Below are 16,912 nucleotides of genomic sequence, written 5' to 3'. Positions count from 1 at the left end.
CTGAGAATTTGTAGGCGATCGAATAAACTCCCACTTCCTTGCATTCTGCTAGCAAACATGCAATCTTTGGAGAATAAAATAGATGACCTACGCGGAAGAATAAACTACCAACGAGACATTCAAAACTGTAATATGCTTCACGGAGTCGTGGCTGAACGACGACACAATCAACATTCAGTTGGCTGGTTATACGCTGTACCGGCAGGATAGAACAGCGGCGTCTCGTAAGACAAGGGGTGGCGGACTATGTATTTTTGTAAATAACAGCTGGTGCACGATATCTAAGGAAGTCTCGAGCTATTGCTCGCCTGAGGTAGAGTATCTCATGATAAGCTGTTGACCACACTATCTACCTAGAGAGTTTAACTGTATTTTTCATAGCTGTTTACGTACCACCACAGTCAGAGGCTGGCACTAAGACAGCATTGAATGAGCTGTATTCCGCCATAAGAAAACGCTCACCCAGAGGTGGCGCTCCTAGTAGCTGGGGACTTTAATGTAGGGAAAATTAAATCAGTATTACCTCATTTCTGTCAGCATGTTAAATGTGCAACCAAAGGAAAAAAAACTCTGGACCACCTATACTCCACACACAGAGATGCATACAAAGCTCTCCCTCACACTCCATTTGGCAAATCTGACCATAATTCTTTCCTCCTGATTCCTGCTTACAAGCAAAATTTAAGCAGGAAGCATCAGTGACTAGATCAATAAAAAAGTGGTTAGATGAAGCAGATGCTAAGCTACAGGACTGTTTTGCTAGCACAGATTGGAATATGTTCCTGGATTCCTCCGATGGCATTGAGGAGTACACCACATCAGTCATTGGCTTCATCAATAAGTGCATCGATGACGTCGTCCCCACAGTGACAGTACGCACATACCCCAACCAGAAGCCATGCATTACAGACAACATCCGCACTGAACTAAATGGTAGAGCTGCCGCTTTCAAGGAGCGGGACTCTAACCCGGAAGCTTAAAAGAAATCCCGCTATGCCGTCCTTACGAACAATCAAACAGGCAAAGCGTTAATACCGGACTAAGATCGAATCTTACTAGACCGGTTCCGACACTCGTCGGATGTGGCAGAGCTTGAAAACCATTACAGACTACAAAGTGAAGCACAGCCAAGAGCTGCCCAGTAACACGAACCTACCAGATGAGCTAAACTACTTCTATGCTCGCTTCGAGGCAAATAAGCATGCATGAGAGCACCAGCTGTTCCGGGAGGCTGTGTGATCACACTCTCCGCAGCCAATGTGAGTAAGACCTTTAAACAGGTCAACATTCACAAGGCCACAGGGTCAGATGGATTACCAGGACATGTAGTGCGAGCATGCCCTGACCAACTGGCAAGTGTCTTCACTGACATTTTCAACCTCTCCCAGTCCGAGTTTGTAATACCAACATGTTTTAAGCAGACCACCGTAGTGGCTGTGCCCAAGAACATTAAGGTAACCTGCCTAAATGACTACCGACCCGTAGTACTCACATCTGTAGCCATAAAGTGCTTTGAAATGTGGATCATTGCTCACATCAACACCATCATCCCAGAAACCCTAGACCCACTCCAATTTGCATACCTCCCCAAAAGATCCACAGATAATGCAATTTCTATTGCACTCTACACTGCCCTTTCCCACCTGTACAAAAGGAACACCTATGTGAGAATGCTATTCATTGACTACAGCTCAGCGTTCAACACCATAGCACCCTCAATGCTCATCAATAAGCTAAGGACCCTGGGACTAAACACCTCCCTCTGCAACTGGATCCTGGACTTCCTGACGGGCCGCCCCCAGGTGGTAAGGGTTGGTAACAGCACAAGTTTGCCGATGACACAACAGTGGTAGGCCTGATCACCGACAATGACGAGACAGCGTATAGGGAGCAGGTCAGAGACCTGGCAGTGTGGTGCCAGGATAACAACCTCTCCCTCATCGTGATCAAGACAAAGGAGATGATTGTGAACTTGTGGAATATTGCCTCAAAAATATAACACTCTTACAAGAACTTGTGAATTCAATATAGGCTTTAATACAAAGTAGCAAAGCCGAGCTGGTCCATGGAACAACTGACTCCCTTCAGCACTGGCTTTGCTTTTATACACATACAGCATATGGGTACATCCCATATGTAAATGCAATTTACTCCCCTTAGTCCTTCTGCCACCATTATCTTTTAGTCTGAGTTCTTTGCTTGTTTACGCCCTGTAACGCCCATCTCTACTTCTGGTTAGATTATAATGGTGGCAGGACCCCTTATGTCATACAAAAAATAATACTTTTATTGAATACTTATATTTCACCTGTTGGTCATTTTACCACCATCCTCCTTCCTGTGTCCTTCTGACATTAGTATGTCTGACTGTCATAAATGTACTTATGGCCTTGACTTAATGCATCCATTACTTGTGTGCAGCTGCCATAAATGTATGTCCAGATGCAACCAATGTACTTATTGCCTCAGCTAATGTATGCAACCAATGTAACCATTGTTCCTGTGTTTCCTAAACATAGCAGTTCTACCTAGTTACATTACATTAACATAGCAGCTGCACCTAGCTACATTACATTAACATAGCAGTTGTACCTAGTTACTTTACATAGCAGCTGCACCTAGCTACATTACATTAACTCCCACATAAATCCCTCCTCTGGGACTAATTAGTCCCACAAACCACCATCTAAGTGATACCAAGAGGATGGAGGCAAAACGACAGCAACTTCATACATACAACTTGAACTTGAATGTGGCACATAAGCCGACTAGACCAAACATCTCCAATCCATAACATGGATAGGAGTAAAAGATATAGTCAAAAATAAAAAAAATAAAACACTATTAATCAACCAATATACTATGAAGAAGCAATGAGCATGTAGTACATATGTAACGAGGGTCGTATAAAGGGGACCAAGGCGCGGCGTGTAGAGTGGTCATATTACTTTAATGATAACACTTAAACAGAAAAAACAACAAAATGACAGCCAACAGTTCCGTCAGGTAATACTTACAAAACGGAAAACAACTACCCACACCAACACAGGAAAAACAGGCTGCCTAAGTATGGCTTCCAATCAGAGACAACGATAGACAGCTGCCTCTGATTGGAAACCATACCTGGCCAAAACATAGAAAACAAAAACATAGAATACCCACCCATCTATCACACCCTGACCTAACTAACCAGAAAAACACAGCTCTCCTAGTTCAGAGCGTGACAACATAGCCTTGCCTGAGGTTATCTCAGTTATGTAGAATATAGAGAGAATAATACAATAAATATGATACTGGTAAAAATAAATTAAGAAAATACCTTCAGTTGCAAAAATAAAAGTAATAAGACATCATTCTAAAATAAAACACTTTAACACGATCCTCCCTCGCAGACACCTCTCTAACAAAAGATTTATCATTGATAACAAAACCTGTTAGAAGGTTAAGGTCATGGTCCATAGACACTTGTAACCGGAATACCCTCTGTTACCTAACATATTAAAAGTGATCCTTATTTTAGAAGGCAAAACTAGCTTGAATTGAAATAAAAGATATATATATTCATTGATATATATAACAACCCAAACAAACACAAGACAACACAAAACAATACAGGACATTAGGCTAAACAAAGATATACTAGAAATCATACCAGTGGAGCACATTCCTCATCCTGACAGATAAGACAATCCCCTCGTTGACACATAGCACAGAACAAAGGATCAACATGATGGATATGTCCTCCTTCACCGTTTTTTTTGGAGCACCACTTGCAACGACCACGCAAATGACATTTCTTATGGATATGCACAAGTACTCATTCATCCGAATTTGGTACTTTAGCATAAACAGGAAGACCATCTTTACGAAAGTCATGGCAAGCCTAACCACCTCCCGGAGTCACCCCGTAGAGACAATTAGGATTACCAAGGACAATCGAGGGGTCCTCCAACAGCATTGCAAGAATTTCCATACCCATTAGTATAATGACCAGAGTTTCCAGGCACAGGGTTAATGACAACCGGTGGATGCATTATGCCATACTTATCAAACCAGCTATCAGGCACATAACCTCTCAAACCACTCCCATCCCTCGGATTAGCTCTACGCATTGACATCTGCTTAACTGTTGTCTGAACCACAAGAGATTTAACCAAGGGCAAAACACAACAAAATACAACACCTAGTGCCACTAAATGATAGCCATTCTAGCAAACATAGCACCCCACTTTCCCATAGCCAGGTCCAACCAATCCCAAACATGAGTATCAAACCCAGCGTTAGCCTTTACTTCTGCTCTTAATCCTTTAAGTTTGGCCATAACAATAGAGAAAGATCCATTAGGTGCAGTGTTATTGGGAATGAAAGTGCAACATTCATCTCCAAACATTACACAAACACCCCCATTTTCTGCTAAGAGCCAGTTGAGAGCTTGTCTATTCTGCCATGTCATCTTACTGGTAGCCTGTACCTGTTCCCCTAGTGCAGTTAAAGCAGAGTCAGTATAGTTAATTGAATGTCTGTTGATTATAGTAGATATAATTAATCCACTCTAAGTTTTTGTTCGGTGTTATCCACAAAAATATAGATTCAAATCCTGATTGAATCTCATCTCTGGCCTTAAACTCATTAGGGATTCCTCTAGGTTGTCCTATTGCATCCAAATAGACCTTGGGGTCAGACTTATATTCTCTCCTTACTCTATTTTTTGTAGTTTGTTGCTTAGCATCACTAGGATCCCATTCAGTGGCAGTTATCTGTTGAATCAACCTAACCCTTGCACAAAGGCCTGTCCATCCTTTTGGTAGTGTTGCCCTTAGTCTTTGCCCTCCACACATCCAGAAGAAATCTGCTACTACCATAGTCTGTTCTTCATATGGTGCAATTAATGGCAGTGCTAAAGTTTGATTTTGACAATTATCATGAATAATTATTTTTCCCATCCAAATTCCGGCTGCTTGATAAGTAGCCCTTTCTGGCGTGTCTGCATTCCACTTGGTGTCCCTAGTTAAAGGTCATGTGATCTCACATTTGGTCAGTCCAGATGAGAAAAGGGTGTTTAGCACCCTCAAGACAATGTCTCCACACCTTCAAAGCCTTGACGACAGCCAACAGCTCCCGGTCCCCCACATCATAGTTTCGCTCCGCCGGGCTGAGCTTCTTAGAGAAGAAGGCACAGGGGCGGAGCTTAGGTGGCGTACCCGAGCGCTGAAAGAGCACAGCTCCTATCCCAGCCTCTGACGCGTCCACCTCCACTATGAATTGCAAAGATGGATCCGGATGAGCCAACACAGGAACCGAGGTAAACAGAGTCTTCAGTTTCCTAAAAGCCCTGTCCGCCCCAGTCGACCACTGCAAGCGCACCGGACCCCCATCAGCAGTGAGGTAATGGGAGAAGCTACTTGACCAAAACCCTGGATAAACCTCCGGTAGTAATTGGCAAACCCTAAAAATCGCTGCACCTCCTTTACCGTGGTGGGAGTCGGCCAATTACACATGGCTGCAATGTGGTCACTCTCCATCTCCACTCCTGACGTGGATAGGCGATACCCTAAGAAGGAGACGGACTGTTGAAAGAACAGGCATTTCTCAGCCTTGACATACAGGTCATGCTCCAACAGGCGACCAAGCACTCTGCGCACCAGGGACACATGCTCGGCGCGTGTAGAGGAGTAAATCAGAATGTCATCGATATACACCACTACATCCTGCCCGTGCAGGTCCCTGAAAATCGCATCTACAAAAGATTGGAAGACTGATGGAGCATTCTTCAAACCGTACGGCATGACGAGGTACTCATAATGCCCTGAGGTGGTACTAAATGCTGTCTTACACTCGTCTCCATCTCGGATACGCACCAGGTTGTACGCACTCCTGAGATCCAGTTTAGTGAAGAAACGCGCCCCGTGAATTAACTCAATCGCCGTGGCGATCAGAGGTAGCGGGTAACTGTACCACACCGTAATTTTAACCTGTTAGGGCTAGGGGGCAGTATTTACACGGCCGGATAAAAAACGTACCCGATTTAATCTGGTTATTACTACTGCCCAGAAACTAGAATATGCATATAATTATTGGCTTTGGATAGAAAACACCCTAAAGTTTCTAAAACTGTTTGAATGGTGTCTGTCAGTATAACAGAACTCATATGGCAGGCAAAAACCTGAGAAGATTCCAAACAGGAAGTACCCTCTCTGACCATTCCTTGGGCTTCTTGGCTCTGTTTAAAGAAAATTTAGGATCTTTGCTGTAACGTGACACTTCCTACGGCTCCCATAGGCTCTCAGAACCCGGGAAAAAGCTGAATGATGTAATTCCAGCCGCTGGCTGAAAAACTTTAGCGCCTTGGTTAAGTGGTCTATCAGAGGACCATCAGACTGAGGCTCGTGCACGAGGGGATCCCATGTTTTTATTTTCTCTCTCTTTGAACGTAAACACGCTTTCCCAGTCGGAATATTATCGCTTTTTTACGAGAAAAATGGCATAAAAATTGATTTTAAACAGCGGTTGACATGCTTCGAAGTACGGTAATGGAATATTTAGAAATGTTTTGACACGAAACGCGTCGGGCGTGTAACCCTTATCCTGTTGGGGGTAGGGGGCAGTATTGACACGGCCGGATAAAAAACGTACCCGATTTAATCTGGTTACTACTCCTGCCCAGTAACTAGAATATGCATATAATTATTGGCTTTGGATAGAAAACACCGTAAAGTTTCTAAAACTGTTTGAATGGTGTCTGTGAGTATAACAGAACTCATATGGCAGGCAAAAACCTGAGAGGATTCTATATGGGAAGTGGCCTGTCTGACAAGTTGTTGTTCATCTGGGCTCTTTTTATTGAAGACTGAGGATCTTTGCTCTAACGTGACACTTCCTACGGCTCCCATAGGCTCTCAGAGCCCGGGAAAAAGCTGAACGATATCGAGGCAGCCTCTGGCTGAAACACATTATCGCTTTTGGCAAGTGGCCGATCAGAGTACTATGGGCTTAGGCGCGTGCCCGAGTCGACCCCATGCTTTATTTTCTTTCATCTGTTTACCTAAATGCAGATTCCCGGTCGGAATATTATCGCTTTTTTACGAGAAAAATGGCATAAAAATGGATTTTAAACAGCGGTTGACATGCTTCGAAGTACGGTAATGGAATATTTAGAATTTTTTTGTCACGTAATGCGCCATGCTCGTAACCCTTATTTACCCTTTCGGATAGTGTCTTGAACGCACGAACAAAACGCCGCTATTTGGATATAACAATGGATTATTTGGGACCAAACCAACATTTGTTATTGAAGTAGAAGTCCTGGGAGTGCATTCTGACGAAGAACACCAAAGGTAATAACATTTTTCTTATAGTAAATCTGACTTTGGTGAGTGCTAAACTTGCTGGGTGTTTAAATAGCTAGCCCTGTGATGCCGGGCTATCTACTGAGAATATTGCAAAATGTGCTTTCACCGAAAAGCTATTTTAAAATCGGACATATCGAGTGCATAGAGGAGTTCTGTATCTATAATTCTTAAAATAATTGTTATGCTTTTTGTGAACGTTTATCGTGAGTAATTTAGTAAATTCACCGGAAGTTTGTGGGGGGTATGCTAGTTCTGAACGTCACATGCTAATGTAAAAAGCTGGTTTTTGATATAAATATGAACTTGATTGAACAAAACATGCATGTATTGTATAACATAATGTCCTAGGTGTGTCATCTGATGAAGATCATCAAAGGTTAGTGCTGCATTTAGCTGTCTTCTGGGTTTTTGTGACATTATATGCTAGCTTGAAAAATGGGTGTCTGATTATTTCTGTCTGGGTACTCTGCTGACATAATCTAATGTTTTGCTTTCGTTGTAAAGCCTTTTTGAAATCGGACAGTGTGGTTAGATTAACGAGAGTCTTGTCATTAAAATGCTGTAAAATTGTCATATGTTTGAGTACCCAGCCAGAAATAATCAGACACCCATTTTTCAAGCTAGCATATAATGTCACAAAAACCCAGAAGACAGCTAAATGCAGCACTAACCTTTGGTGATCTTCATCAGATGACACACCTAGGACATTATGTTATACAATACATGCATGTTTTGTTCAATCAAGTTCATATTTATATCAAAAACCAGCTTTTTACATTAGCATGTGATGTTCAGAACTACCTCCGGTGAATTTACTAAATTACTCACGATAAACGTTCACAAAAAACATAACAATTATTTTAAGAATTATAGATACAGAACTCCTTTGTGCACTCGATATGTCCGATTTTAAAATAGCTTTTCGGTGAAAGCACATTTTGCAATATTCTCAGTAGATAGCCCAGCCATCACGCCTAGCCATTTAGACACCGACCAAGTTTAGCCCTGACCAAACTCCGATTTACTATTATAAAAGTTTGATTACCTTTTGTTGTCTTCGTCAGAATGCACTCCCAGGACTGCTACTTCAATAACAAATGTTGGTTTGGTCCAAAATAATCCATCGTTATATCCAAATAGCGGCGTTTTGTTCGTGCGTTCTAGACACTATCCGAAATGGTAAATCAGGGTTACGAGCATGGCGCAATTCGTGACAAAGAAATTCGAAATATTCCATTACCGTACTTCGAAGCATGTCAACCGCTGTTTAAAATCCATTTTTATGCAATTTTTCTCGTAAAAAAGCGATAATATTCCGCCCGGGAATCTGCGTTTCGGTAAACAGAGGAAAACAAAAACAAAGCATTCGGTCGACGCGGGCACGCGCCTGAGTCTCACAGTACTGTAACCAGCCACTACCCAAACGCGCTACTTTTTTTCAGCCAGAGCCTGCAAAGCCACGATTCAGCTTTTTGCCGCCTTCTGAGAGCCCATTGGAGCCGTAGGAAGTGTCACGTAACAGCAGAGATCCTTTGTAATGGATAGAGATGGCAGAGAAGGCCAAGAAATGGTCAGACAGGGTACTTCCTGTACAGAATCTTCTCAGGTTTTGACCTGCCATTTGAGTTCTGTTATACTCACAGACACCATTCAAACAGTTTTAGAAACTTTGGAGTGTTTTCTATCCAAAGCCAATAATTATATGCATATTCTAGTTACTGGGCAGGAGTAGTAACCAGATTAAATCGGGTACGTTTTTTATCCAGCCGTGTCAATACTGCCCCCTAGCCCTAACAGGTTAAAAATGTTTTTGAATAGTAATTTAGTAAATTGTAGTGCTGATTCACCGGATGCATTTGAGGGAAAATATTTTCTGAACATCACGCGCCGATTTAAAATGCTGTTTTTATATATAAATATGAACTTTATCGAACAAAAGAATGCATGTATTGTGTAACATGATGTCCTAGGAGTGTCATCTGATGAAGATTGTCAAAGGTTAGTGCTTCATTTAGCTGTTTTTTGGTTATTTGTGATGCATGTGGTTGGTCGGAAAATGGCGGTGTGGCTATTTTGACGATGTACTCTCCTAACATAATGTAATGTTTTGCTTTTGCTGTAAAGCCTTTTTGAAATCGGACAACATGGTTCGATTCAGGAGAAGTGTATCTATAAAATGGTGTAAAATAGTCCTATGTTTGAGAAACAGAAATTATTAGATTTGGTTATGAATATTGCGCTCTGATTTCTCGCTGGATGTTGATCCCGATTACGGGATCAGCGAATCAAGAGCGCTGTAAGAGGATATTGAGCCCATTAATTTCTCACTATTTTCTCCACTGATTTATCCTTGTGCAGTTCTGGGGTTGGAGTCACAATGTCCTTTTCTCGAGGTAGATTGTTAGAGTTTGTCAGAAAGTTCCAAATATTAGTAAAGAACCCACCTGACCGTGATACTTCAGGTTTCTTTGTACTTGTAGTGGACTGCTTGGTAAGGGCAGTAGGTGGCAATCTAGTGGTAACAGCTGTGGTGTTCAAAGCATCTGTTACTGTTGCTGTCTTTTCTGTTGTCACAGTCCTTTCCTGGTCTGGTACCTGAATGGGGCCAATTGGGATGATAGTTACACTATTCCCTTCAGTCCATTTAGCACTCACTATTTCTACTATATATTCTCCGCCTTCCTCTTGATCACAATTGTCCATGGTGATCAGCCAAGTGTCCTCTGCTTTAGTTATTGTCAAGTTGCATTCTTTCGAGTCCCAGATGACTTCTCCTAATGTCAGATGAAAGGTCCATCCACAGAGTGCTATTTCTGGTGGAGGTCTGATTCTCCTGATTGAGAGGGCTCTCTGAACTTCTTTAGTTATTATCTGGGATGGAATGGGGATGCTAATCCTATTGTCAGTCTTTTCAGATTGTTCAGCAGGTTCCTCTCGTTTCTTCCTGCTTCCACCATACTGTTTGATTGTGCTTGAGTCTGTTGTTTCTCCACCAGTGTTCACTGTTGCTCTCGCGATGTCAATGTTCTGTTGTTCTAACTTCGAATGTCTGTTAACCTGTTGAGGTGTAGGGGGCAGTATTTTCACGGCCGGATGAAAAACGTACCCCAATTAAACTGGTTACTACTCTTTCCCAGAAACTAAAATATGTATATTATTAGTGCATTTGGATAGAAAACACTCTGACGTTTCTAAAACTGTTTGAATGGTGTCTGTGAGTATAACAGAACTCATATGGCAGGCAAAAACCTGAGATAAATTCAACCAGGAAGTGGAGGATCTGAGAATTGTAGTTCTTCTTTCTAGTCCCTTTCGAAACTACAGTATTTGTGGGGTCATGTTGCATTTCCTAAGGCTTCCATTGGCTGTCAAAAGCCTTCAGAAAGTGGTTTGAGCATTCTCCTGTCACTGGACAGAGTATAGGAGCTCAGTCGATGAGTGAACTGCCTGGGAACAAAGGGATTGGATATGCGCGGTCCCGCGAGCACGCTGTTCCTTCTTTTTCTCCTTGAATGAATATGCTTTTGTCCGGTTGGAATATTATCGCAATTTTACATGAAAAATACCATAAAGATTGATTTTAAACAGCGTTTGATATGCTTCTAAGTACGGTAATGGAACATTTTGACTTTTTGTGTCTCGAATTGCACTTGCGCTTTAGCCTTTGGATAGTGACCTGAACGCACGAACAAAACGCAGGTATTTGGACATAAATATGGATTATTTAGAACAAAAACAACATTTCTTGTGGAAGTAGCAGTCCTGGGAGTGCATTCTGACGAAGATCAGCAAAGGTAAGAGAATATTTCTAATACTAATTCTGAGTTTAGGTTGCCCCGAACTTGGCGGGTGTCTGTATAGCTCACCGTGATGGCTGAGCTATGTACTCAGAATATTGAAAAATGTGCTTTCTCCGTAAAGCTATTTTAAAATCTGACAGAGCGATTGCATCCAGGGGTCTATCTATAATTCTTTAAATAATTGTTATATATGTCACGTTCGTCATAAGGATGGGACCAAGGCGCAGTGGGAATGTGTATGTTCATCTTCTTTTTTTATGAAGAAAACCAAAAGAAACACTTAAACAAAAACAACGACGAGAAAACAGTCCTGTGAGGCACACAGCTACACTTACGGAACAACTACCCACAAACACCCATGAAAAAACACCCCTACTAAATAGGACCTTCAATTAGAGGCAAGGAGGAACAGCTGCCTCCAATTGAAGGTCAACCCAATAAACTAAACATAGAAATAGAAAAACTAGAACGAACATAGAAATATACTAACATTGAACATTAACCAAAAACCCAGAAACACACTAAACAAACACCCCCTGCCACGCCCTGACCAAACTACAATAACAAACAACCCATTTTACTGGTCAGGACGTGACAATATATTTTGTCAACGTTTATGATGAGTATTTTTGTAAATTGATGTGCACATTCACCGCACGTTTTGGTGGGAATACATTTTCTGAACATCACACGCCAATGTAAAATGCTGTTTTTGGATATAAATATGAACTTTATCGAACAAAACATACATGTATTATGTAACATAATGTCCTAGGAGTGTCATCTGATGAAGATCGTTAAAGGTTAGTGCTTCATTTAGCTTCATCAAGCTCGCCATTATGTCATGGAATATTGCCTCAAAAATATAACACTCTTACAAGAACTTGTGAATTCAATATAGACTTTAATACAAAGTAGCAAAGCTGAGCTGGTCCATGGAACAACTGACTCCCTTCAGCACTGGCTTTGCTTTTATACACATACAGCATATGGGTACATCCCATATGTAAATTAAATGACTCCCCTTAGTCCTTCTGCCATCATTATCTTTTAGTCCGAGTTCTTTGCTTGTTTACACCCAGTAATGCCCATCTCTGCTTCTGGTTAGATTATAATGGTGGCAGGACCCCTTATGTCATACAAAAAATAATACATTTATTGTATACTTATATTTCACCTGTTGGTCATTTTACCACCATCCTCCTTCCTGTGTCCTTCTGACATTAGTATGTCTGACTGTCATAAATGTACTTATAGCCTCAGCTAATGTATGTCCAGATGCAACCAATGTACTTATTGCCTCAGCTAATGTATGTTCAGATGCAACCAATGTAACCATTGTTCCTGTGTTTCCTTAACATAGCAGTTGCACCTAGCTACATTACATTAACTCCCACAGACTACAGGAAAAAGAGGACCAAGCACACCCCTATTCTCATTGATGAGGCTGCAGTGGAGCAGGTTGAGAGCTTCAAGTTCCTTGGTGTCTACATCACCAACAAACTAACATGGTCCAAGCACACCAAGACAGTTGTGAAGAGGCCACGACAAAACCTATTCAACCTCTGGAGACTGAAAAGATTTTGCATGGGTCCTCAGATCCTCAAAATGTTCTACAGCTGCACCATCGACAGCATCCTGACTGGTTGCATCACTGCCTGGTATGGCAAGCGCTCGGCCTCCGATCGGCCCAGTACATCACTGGGGCCAAGCTTCCTGACATCCAGGACCTCTATACCAGGCGGTGTCAGAAGAAGGCTCTACAAATTGTCAAAGACACCAGCCACCCCAGTCATAGACTGTTCTCTCTGCTACCACACGGCAAGTGGTACCGGAGCGCCAAGTCTAGGTCCAAGAGGTTTCTTAACAGCTTGCACCTCCAAGCCATAAGACTGCTGAACACCTAATCAAATGGTTGCCCAGACTATTTGCACTCTTCTACAACACTGCTACTCTGTCTATTGTTATCATCTATGCATAGTCACTTTAATAACTCTACCTACATGTACATATTACCTCAGCTAACCGGTGCCCCCGCACATTGACTCTGTACCGGTACCCCCCGTATATAGTCTCACTATTGTTATTTTACTGCTGCTCTTTAATTACTTCTTACAGTTAGTTCTTATTCTAATCTGTATTTTTTTAAACTGCATTGTTGGTTAGGGGCTTGTAAGTAAGTAAACCTGATCAACTCTATGTGAAGGAGATGTGTCGTGCTGCATGAGTAAAATGGTGGTCACACCAGATACTGAGTGGTTTTCTGATCCACGCCACTACCTTTTTTTTAAGGTATCTGGGACCAGATGCTTATCTGTATTCCCAGTCATGTGAAATCCATAGATTAGGGCCTAATGAAGTTATTTCAATGGACTGATTTCCTTATGTGAACTGTAGCTCAGTAAAATCTTTGAAATTGTTGCATGTTGCTTTATTTTTTTGTTCAATGTACAGGATTGACTCCTACTCATCATTATAATAGATGTCGTGCACAGTCTACCACACCACTAGGATGTGACACTCATGTTGATACAGTCAATTGATCAATCAATCAATCAAATTTATTTATAAAGCCCTTCTTACATCAGCTAATGTCACAAAGTGCTGTACAGAAACCCAGCCTAAAACCCCAAACAGCAAGCAATGCAGGTGTAGAAGCAATTGATCAATTCACATCAGATGGGTAAAAAGTCTGTGTAAGTCAATGGTGAAGTGCATTTTAGCAAAGATGGTCTATTGGGTTGAAAAGATATTTAAGTGACTGCTCTAACAATAGAAATATATGTCTTCAAAGATGAGAGGCAGGCGGAGGCGAGATCAGGTGGGACCATTCTAGCCAATGAAAGGGCAGATATGCATGTGAACAACAGACCATAGAGATATAGAGGACTCCTTTTTGTATCTGTGCCGTTATAGCGTCTGTGCCATTTTAAAGTAGTCACTGTTCTTCTGCTTCACTGGCTGATTGCTCCCAATTCATACGAATCCCCACCCAGTTGACTACTTGAAAATGGTGGAAGCCCTCAATGGCAGTGTCCAATCTAAAATGGGTTATATCCATGATGAGTTCTCTATCTCAGTGAAGTTCGTGTACAACTCTGATAAAAAGTTGTTGTTGAGTAGATTGTCGAAATTACACGTGCATCCACTTATATCAGTGCATTCGTAACAACCTAACCATTACAAAACTTCTATTCGATCAAATAAGCCTCACATAGCAAATTAGCAATAACATTTTTTGTTGACCAAATTCCACATCTTCTCATTGACCTCACTTTGTGGGCTTATTTTCATGAACAGATTTTGTGTGGGTTGAAACCTCTCGCCTCACCTCTTGCAGTTAACCAGCCAACCAAGCAATAGGTTTCAACAATATGCAAGGAGGCAGGGGTTAGAATTGTTAACGCTTTGCATCACTGATGGTAAACTGTCAGGGTTACAAAAGAGATGTGTTTGGCTATTATAATGCATCTTTAGTGGTTAGAGAGGAACATTGTTAGCATACATCATATCTTAGTGAGAAGATCAAATCTCACAATATATGTTGGTAAATGATCATGGCCAACATTACATTTTAGTAGACACTCTTATCCAGAGCAACTTACAGTAGTGAATACATACATTTCATACATTTTTTTTCTCCATACTAGTCCCCCGTGGGAATCGAACCCACAACCCTGGCGTTGCAAACATAATGCTCTACTAACTGAGCCACACAGGATCATGTTTTGGTGAGGTTTGTGTCTGTTTAACCTTTCTTATTCTCCAGCTCCTCCACCTCCCTCTCAATGACACTCAGTCTGGCTTCGAAGGCTGCGTTTACAGAAAGATATATTAGGACACTGAAACTTAGATAAACATGGTTTTAGGATAACAGTTCATTGCATCAATTTCTTTGTATTACCTGTGTTCTCCCTCTCACTGGCTGTTACTCTGGCCTCCAGGGCTGAAACCACATGAAAGGAAACATTAATAGACAAATATAGCAGAATTTTTTCCTAATAAAAGGGAAAATAATATTAACTTTTCTTTGGTTATCTGTTAATTACCTGCATTCTCTCTCTTCAGGTCCTCCACCTCCCACGCACTGGCACTCAGTCTGACCTTTAAGGCTGTAGATACAAAAAATGCACTTTGTAAACTTTAAAAACATAACCTGTAATACAGGTAACCTAGTGGTTAGAGTGTTAAGCCAGTAACTGAAAGGATGCTCGATTGAATCTTGAGCTGACAAGGAAACAAATCTGTCTTTCTGCTCCTGAACAAGTCAGTTAACCCACTGTTCCTAGGCTGTCATTGTAAATAAGAATGTGTTCTTAACTGACTTGCCTAGTTAAATAAAGGTTAAATATATTTTTTTTTTAAATACATTTTTGGGCCAAACGGCAGCCCTGTGACTTTCTTGCTATAAAGCTGATCAATGCAAGTCTATTATTGATTGCCTATTCGTTTTATACAATGCAGTGTTGCACATTATTTGAACAGCCTCTTTCCTTTGGTGGCCCAGCACAATATATTTCCTAACTCAATGGAAGGCAAATTCCATTTCTATACTGATTTGTGAATTTCATATTTTCATATTGCACAGCGTGCTGCCAAATTCAGTGCTGGTGCTATGGGGGAAATTTAGGCTAGAGCCCTAATAAGCTTCAATAAATTGTCAAATAACAGTAAAATCTACCTTCATTTAATACCTGCATTCTCTTTTTTCAGTTCCTTGATCCTGCTCCTCTGCTGCAGTTCAGTATTTGTGACTCTGGGCTCCACCTTCTGTTTCACCACCGTGTTGCTCAGCTCCTTCAGCTCAGCCTTGACCCCTCCACTCTCTCCCTGAGCCCATGCTCCAGACACACAGAACAGCAACACCAGCAGAGCTACAGCACCCCTCATTTTCAAACAACACTTCTTCACAAATAATGCAGTGTATGTCGTCTGATGTAAAAAACAAATTAAAGGATTCTGATCAAGTGAAACACTAGGTGAGCTGACAGGGCCGCATGTCATTAGAATCTAACGCTGTAAAAGGATGACAGAACTGAACCTTCCAAGAAACACATTGAAAAGGAATGAACCAATCATTAGTGGGACACCACACCCATATAACTGCTGTTACAAACACACACACACACACACACAACCTTTCACATGGGCACCTACCACGCCCATATGTCATCTGACATTTTCGTTACATAACTGGTATATTACGTGTCAGCTGTTGTATTATGGGTAGAAAGTCAAATACATATTGTGCCACAGAATATGATGGAGACTAACTGTTTTAACCATTCTTTTACAGTCTGTCAGATTTCCAGTCATTCCAATTAATTTAGTACCCCTTGATCTTCAAGAATAGGACTTGGAAATATGGATTAGCTAAATAGTTTTACCTGAGCGTAACCCAAAAACAAAGGACTTATTAGCCTACTCTGTTTATTTTGTTGTCACAGGGGACTGATTGGGCTCTTTTAAACATTTTATTGAAATACTGTAGAATTTCATTAATTCCTATGGACGACTGCTCCTTTTGGGGAGTACCAAAATGGCGGCCGGTGGCTTCAAAGCCTCTAATTGGCCAATACATAGCATCAGCAATCCAATGTCAACTTCCACTGCTATGCATGGTGAAGCCCCAAAATGTCCTTCCCTGGGAGCCCGTGTGTCTGAATAAAGCCCTAGGTCTGAACCCCGCCCTGTGCAATTGGGTCCTGGACTTCCTGACAGGCCGCCCCCAGGTGGTGAAGGTAAGAAACAACACCTCCACTT

At 41.5% G+C, this 16,912-nt stretch overlaps 1 protein-coding gene across 1 annotated transcript; it reads right to left on the bottom strand.

Annotated features, from left to right (window-relative positions):
* Window positions 1-14,260: 14,260 nt before the first annotated feature.
* On the bottom strand, window positions 14,261-16,236 carry LOC106590554 (uncharacterized). The gene is made up of 4 exons (XM_014181662.3): window positions 15,844-16,236; window positions 15,199-15,261; window positions 15,054-15,095; window positions 14,261-14,962 (listed from the first exon to the last, which is right to left on the bottom strand). Exons 1-4 carry the CDS (start codon window positions 16,151-16,153, stop codon window positions 14,898-14,900), a joined length of 480 nt encoding a protein of 159 aa, XP_014037137.1. The 5' UTR covers window positions 16,154-16,236; the 3' UTR covers window positions 14,261-14,897.
* Between the last annotated feature and the right edge of the window lie 676 nt (window positions 16,237-16,912).

The sequence above is a fragment of the Salmo salar genome, chromosome 29, assembly GCF_965601325.2.
Source record: "Salmo salar chromosome 29, fSalSal1, whole genome shotgun sequence".
Classification (NCBI taxonomy): domain Eukaryota; kingdom Metazoa; phylum Chordata; class Actinopteri; order Salmoniformes; family Salmonidae; genus Salmo; species Salmo salar.
This window is presented reverse-complemented; position numbering and strand designations above follow the sequence as displayed.

Bases quoted from the DNA above. Each gene is read 5' to 3' on its own strand.
- LOC106590554 (XM_014181662.3), bottom strand. From the start codon at position 16,153: ATGACATGCGGCCCTGTCAGCTCACCTAGTGTTTCACTTGATCAGAAT. The intron at 15,096-15,198 runs GTAATTAACAGA...ATGTGGTTTCAG, and splicing joins CCTGAAGAGAGAGAATGCAG to CCCTGGAGGCCAGAGTAACA. The intron at 14,963-15,053 runs GTAATACAAAGA...CTGTAAACGCAG, and splicing joins CAGTGAGAGGGAGAACACAG to CCTTCGAAGCCAGACTGAGT.